The sequence below is a fragment of the Oncorhynchus mykiss genome, chromosome Y (assembly GCF_013265735.2).
Source record: "Oncorhynchus mykiss isolate Arlee chromosome Y, USDA_OmykA_1.1, whole genome shotgun sequence".
Classification (NCBI taxonomy): domain Eukaryota; kingdom Metazoa; phylum Chordata; class Actinopteri; order Salmoniformes; family Salmonidae; genus Oncorhynchus; species Oncorhynchus mykiss.
The window spans coordinates 15923522-15929972 of record NC_048593.1 but is presented as its reverse complement, the minus strand read 5'-3'; the positions used below and the strand labels follow the sequence as shown (position 1 = coordinate 15929972).

Below are 6451 nucleotides of genomic sequence, written 5' to 3'. Positions count from 1 at the left end.
TTCATGTAAAATAAACCCTGTGGAATTACGCATCTGGCAAAACAAGCTCCGGTCCAAAGTCAACAGACAGGTGCTGCTGTACAGACATGTTTCTGAGGAATATACTGTAGTTAGCGTGGGGTTTCACACTGACACTGCCTGGCATCTCATTTATGTTACAGCCACAAATAACACATTCTCGCTGTTGTGACCGTTTCAAAGTTCCACCTTGGTTATGGGTTTGACAAGATTAGAAGGAAATAAGGAAAAAAACGATCAGAATATTTATTGTGTGAAATATTTGCCAACATTACTTGTCGTAAAATAAGAATAGGAAAAAAATGTTTTACAAATATACATATATAGTCATGCCCATTCACCCTCTGAATGGCACACAATCGATGTCTCAAGGCTTAAAATTCCTTTAACTGTCTCCTCTTCATCTACACTGATTTAACAAGTGACATCAAAAAGGGACCATAGCTTTCACCTGAATTCACCTGGTCAGTAATTTGTTTTGTACACTCAGTGTATATAAAAACATTCACATTTTCATAACAAAACTTTTCTTTGACATTTTATTTGTATATACTGTAATTGTTCCTCCTCAAAACAGTATGGCTCACAATTCTCAACACCCACAAAATGTACCTTTGCTGTCTACGTGGTAAACCTGTAGTTTCGTGACTGTTATTAAACTTTAAAAAATATTTATTTCAAAATGCTACTTCATGTTCAAAACAAATCCCAGAGATGAAGGCACAAAAATAATTCATTTTGGATAATAACTTCACTCCAGTGCATAATAAATTGTTAGCAAGCTTCAAAGGGTAAAAACACAGAATAGTAAAAGACAATTCATGTTCTGTAGTATTTAAAAAGTGCTACAATGCCCTTTGAACTGTGTCTTATAACTGAAACAGTACTCTATATACATGTATATTTGTTGTGTCAGTGCATTTCTCTATGCAATATTGTATGTACAGTAATGCGTGCTTTTCCAAGCGTCCAATGTCAACATTGACATGTTACATCTTTTTCCCAGAGTGCATCTTGTTTTCTGTAATTTAATGTAATAGTGTTGGCTTGTTGCATTCTGTTCACGAGGAGCTTGAGATGAGCCTCTTTAACTTCATGAACTCCTCAGTTGTCAGTGGTATTAGAGAGGAAGATGAGGGGTCCACCATCAAAGCCTTCCTAGAGTTTTCCACCATTCCCTGGGATGTGTCTGTACTACAGGCTAGGGATGTGGGGCCTACATCATCCTGCTCCAGAGACTGACTGCTGGGGTGGATCTTCAAGGGGATTGGCTGGGCTCTGTCCCGTAGATCATGGGGGTGCATGGGACTTGGGTGGTAGGGCCTCCTGGTGTTCTCCTGTTTCTCCCAGGGGTACAAGTCCCTGCTGGCCGGGTTACGTAGGGTGTTCCCTGATAGCTGAGCCTTGTAGCTGGAGATCTGGTATGGCGCCATGGGTTGGCGGTGACTGGAAGTAGGGGAGGTGGTGGTGTGGCTAGGCAGGTTCCTGTACCTCTCCAGACTCCTCTCCCTCAGGTACCCAGAGCTCCTATCCTGGTCTCTGTGAGGGCTGTGGAAGACCTGGTCAGCATGGTTCGCCATGGTGAGGGAGATGTCGGTTCTGGTCTGTGTCCTCTCCCTTGGCTCTGGTGGTGTTGGACCCTGCAGGGATGGAGCCCCAGGCCGTGAACCAGCAGGCCCACATAGCAGGCCTCCTTTTATCCAGTCTTGGAGAAGTGCCAGCGGGATCTGGATCTCCATCCTTCCCCCTGTCTCTCTGGGGGGGCTGGGCAGAGCGCAGCTGAGATTGAGAGGCCCCGGACTGTGCTTGGGGCTTTCTCCCCTCTCCCCCCTGGGCCAATCTGGGTATTCTCTCTTCAGGGGTCTAGGGACGTGGACCATGGAGGGGGCGCTGGCCTTGTGACTCTGCAGTGGGCAGGAAACGGGGGACTCTGTCTTCATGCCTGGGCTGGAGGCTGGAGTCGGGCTGCGGGAGGAACCGCCAGAGGAGGAAGTGAGGTCGATGACATAGCCATCTCTGGTTGCCAAGGGGTAGAGGTAGGATCTCTCGGGGGGTGACTTCCCCTCCGGCGTCTCACAGCCCTCTTCTTTAGCCATCTCCTTGGTGGGGTAAAGCGGCGAGGGCGTATTCAAAAACTTTGGGGTTTTGTTGGAGGGAGGAGGGGCAAAGGACGAAGCAGGCTGACCGCCTGACTCTAGGCAAGATTTCTTGCAACTGAGGTTGAGTGGCTCATTCCAGTCTGAGGAGCACATGTACCGGTTGGCCAGGAGGCGCAAGCGCTCCAGAGGCTGCTTGGCCCTTTCTGTCTGCCCTTGAGGGGAGGGGAGATATGGGGGTTGGGGTCTGGGGTGGCTGCTGAGGTGGCTGCTGGGGGTCAGAGGTGGGTGGATATAGGGGGGCAGAGCGGGGTGGCTAGGGTGGTGATAGTTTGGATGGTAGTGTGCAGGCATAGGGATGATCCTCACTCTGGAGTCTGTCAAGAAATGATGGGGGTTCTGAGAGGAGAAAATACCAATGATGAGTCAGTCAATTCATTTAAATGTGTGTGTGTGTGTGCGTGCATATGTGTCTTAGTGTGTATGGCTGCGTTTACAGAGCCCAATTCTTTTTTTTCACTAATTGGTCTTTTGACGAATCAAATCAGCTCTGAAAAAGATCTAATGTGAAAAGATCTGATGTGATTAGTCAAAAGAACAATTAGTGGGTAAAAAAAATCTGAATTGGGCTGCCTCTGTAAACGCAGCCTTTGTGTCTTTGTCTTCATCTGTGTGTGTACATGCTTATGGGTGTGTGTATGTTTGCTTGTTAGTGTACCTGTTGCTGGGAAGTCTGGAGAGCGCCATATGTCATGCTACGTTTGGCTGTCCTGGGGCACTCTTCCTCCTCACTGAGACTACTGTAATGTAAACGCTTCTGCTGGTGCCGTGGCAGGACCTCCATGTAGTTTTCTCCTCTTACATGACACTCATACGCCAGAAGCAGCCTACGACAACACAAAGGCCATTTTTGAAACTGCACCAATTAAAACATGCCACGCACACACATCACTGACTTGCACACGTATACTGAAATTGAGGGTCTCTACCTGGTAGTATTCAAAATATCTGTGTCAAAGACATGCGAGCACAACCGCACACGTCTACGCACACATACACGCAAGCACACATACATGTACGATGTATGATACATTTTCTTTGACATACTTCTCATAGTGTCTACGGGTGCAGGTGGCAGCACTGGTGCTTCTGGGGTTTCCTCCCAGGGTGTTGTATACTTGCTTCCACTGCTGCTGGGTCGTTACCTGGTAGAAATTCAGCTTGATTTTTAACATGTTGTCGTTGTGTACATTGTAACAAAAACATACATGGAATGTGGCCCCATTACAATAGTTCTAAAACTGGTGAGAGGGTTGATGAGGAACGTTTCCTTTTAAGTACAACTTTCCAGGATGTTCGGTGACCTCTGGGGTTTGACTTGCAGCATGAATTGCTCCCACCTATTTTAAATCGAAAAACTGAAACCCAATACGCGTTGGAAATGATTGACATTGTTTTACCTGGAGGTAGCCGCCCATGCTTTTCACAGTCTTGTACATCATGAACAGATCAACTAGAAACACAGAACAAATATACAGAATATCAGCTATACATTGTCTGAGAGATGTCAACAATTGCTGTGTGTGAGTGCATGCAGTGTGTGTGCGCGCGCCTATGTTTCTCTGTGTGCAGTACACTCACTTTGTTTGAAGCCCAGGTGTGGTATTCTCTCTATGGGTGTATCTCTCTTCTTCATGTACAGATAGAGGTCTTTGAGGAAGGTCTCCTCTCCCATCTCTTTCTCCTGTTCTGAGGGTCTCTCCTCTTGCGCCTGGGCCATGATGTCTGCCTGTGAACACACACACACGACGCAACCACACCATTACCACAACGTTTACACATTATTCCGAAGACGACAACAGCATCGTGTTGTTCATGCATCATTGACGTTCATAGTTAACATTTTTCATAATAGCCAAACAGTATTTTACAATCATTTATCACCACATACACAGGTGGGTCCCCAAGCGAGATCTTGTAAAGAAAGTTTTCTTCAGTTCCACACATTTTGCCATGGGGTTTATACATTTAGATAACTGGCTAGACTAACTTATCAATCTAAAAATTGTCAGCTGACATGGCTATTCAAGTGGTTGTTCGTGACTAACAAAACAGGAGACGAACTGCTGACGGACAACCGAATTCTACTATTCTAACTCGCAACAGTAAGTTGAAACCCCGACTGAGTTCCTTTGGGTCGGGGAGCGACCACTCATGTCGCTTATGCCCGGATACAGCTGTGCACATTCTGTACACAACATATTTACAATGCACATAAAACATATTTGACCATGGCTTGACTGCAAATCAAACAATGAGTTTGACTGATGAACGGACAAATAAAACGACATGTTTGACAACTGTATGCATTTCAACAGGTCTTTAAGGGCCCACAGTCTCTTGATTGACTGCCAATCGGTGTTCCCAAATAATATAACTACTTGATGATGATGACTAAGGTTGTTTGACTGATCACGATTAAATCCGTTGTTTGACTGATCACTCAACCATGTTTGTCCCTGGCACAGTGGTACCAGTGTCAACACCCAGGCTGTCACAATCAGCAAACATTGCCACTGAGCGGACTGTGGTCACGGCATAGAGCAGAGGCTTGATCAATGCAGTCACTGTTTCCTATACTTTTACTTAACTGTTGTGTATTGTTTTCTATTGGAGAGGACAGACCAATCATAGACTAGGGATGCATTCAGTGAGGTGAAGCGTTCACACTGCAGATAGAAATCCAACAAATAAACCCAATATTATTCCCTATTTTGCTTACTGGTAAATCATGTTATACACAATACTTTTCTAACTTTTCACCCTCCTGAAAAGACCGCTGAATAAGTGCCAGATGTGCCCTGCCGAGCTAGGAAAGTGGAGAAAGGTCAGAGACGGAATATGGCACAGTCTCACACTTGGTCCTGTGAGACATGTACATATCTTTGGGCTACTGTATTGCTCAACATGTCATTGAGATCCACTATATAGTATAGAATATATATTTTTAAATATGTGTCTCATGTTTCTGTCATGTTTTTTATTATGCTGTTTCAGGCATTGATGAATCTACTATAAATCTCAGAGATCTGTCTTGTATATTTGTATATGGTCCTTCATTGGCTACTTCCTATGTGAATAAAAAGTAAAAATATTGTGCTTGTCTTATTATTTCATTAAAGTTTGTTATTATCTATGCATAGTCAGTTTAATAACTCAACCTACATGTACATATTACCTCAATTACCTTGACTAACCGGTGCCCCCGCACATTGACTCTGTACCGGTACCCACTGTAGCTTCTCACTGTAAGGTTGTATTCAGCGTATGTGACCACAAACAGCAATTTGTTTCTGAGACACCAGACCGTTTGAGAGCAATCTAGAGCGACACCATCACTCCATGTGTGTTGACATTCCAATGGCTGGTAGCGCTATGGATTGCGAATCAAATTAAATAATACTTATTACATAATGACATATTACAGAACTAAAATAGGGAAAATAGTTTCTTCCAATTTTTTCAAAATTAAATTCCATATCCCCTTTTTGTATTGAATAATTATGACATTTAATGGAAATATGACCCTAAATCACACAAGAATATGGAGATACCATTAGAACCAAGAGTATTATCAGTAGCTCCAACATTTGACCACATCAGGGCCTCCTCTCGGCTATGAAGACTTAGGAAATTGGGAAGAAACCAAGATGACATCAGAACCAGCAACCAAGCTGTATTAGAGTAACACTAGAGTATTTAGCAGTGGTGCTCACCTGTGATTTCAGAGACAGAATAGAGGTGGCTAGGTCTCAGTCTCAGGCCTCCACACCAGGCTGCAGCGCATCCACAGGCTCTATAGATCAGTGTTTTATATCTGCAGATTGGTAGCTTCAATACAGTCTCCACTCCTGTTTTCCACAGTATTGTCACCTCTCCCTGTCACACACACATACTAACACACACCTGTCCTGTGCCTTCTGAATGACACCAAGGTCCAACGCTCTTGGGGAGGTGAATTCCCAGACTTCTTCCTGCTATGTGTTGGAAGTCAGACCAGTCCAACCTGTTCATGGTAGAATGTCAAAGGCTTGGCATCAGAATAGTCCACAGAATTAGGTAGGACATTTAAAAAAAAAAATTGCTGCGAGAAAGGTCTTTCGTTCACCATTGGTGGTGATGACAGCAATTCAGTCATGCATAATTATTATTTGTTTATTCGTTAATGCCTTTTTCCTGTGTTGATGATGCTTACGTTAGATGATAAGATGTATATAGATTTTAGGCAAGTATGTGGCCCTTTGCCCAGTAGAAACCAGAACTAGCTTCAAATCAAA

The 6451-nt window shown here is 44.1% G+C and overlaps 1 protein-coding gene across 1 annotated transcript; it reads right to left on the bottom strand.

Moving 5' to 3' along the window:
- Positions 1–250: 250 nt before the first annotated feature.
- Positions 251–6122, bottom strand: LOC110509705 (trithorax group protein osa). Its single transcript, XM_021590751.2, has 6 exons — positions 5891–6122; positions 3756–3903; positions 3575–3627; positions 3222–3319; positions 2833–3001; positions 251–2513 (listed from the first exon to the last, which is right to left on the bottom strand). The coding sequence occupies exons 2-6, from the start codon at positions 3892–3894 to the stop codon at positions 1080–1082; spliced, it is 1893 nt and encodes a 630-aa protein (XP_021446426.2). The 5' UTR covers positions 3895–3903; positions 5891–6122; the 3' UTR covers positions 251–1079.
- Between the last annotated feature and the right edge of the window lie 329 nt (positions 6123–6451).

Bases quoted from the DNA above. Each gene is read 5' to 3' on its own strand.
- LOC110509705 (XM_021590751.2), bottom strand. From the start codon at position 3,894: ATGGCCCAGGCGCAAGAGGAGAGACCCTCAGAACAGGAGAAAGAGATG. The intron at 3,628-3,755 runs GTGAGTGTACTG...CTGTGTTTCTAG, and splicing joins ACACCTGGGCTTCAAACAAA to TTGATCTGTTCATGATGTAC. The intron at 3,002-3,221 runs GTATGTCAAAGA...GTGTTGTCGTAG, and splicing joins ACCCGTAGACACTATGAGAA to GCTGCTTCTGGCGTATGAGT.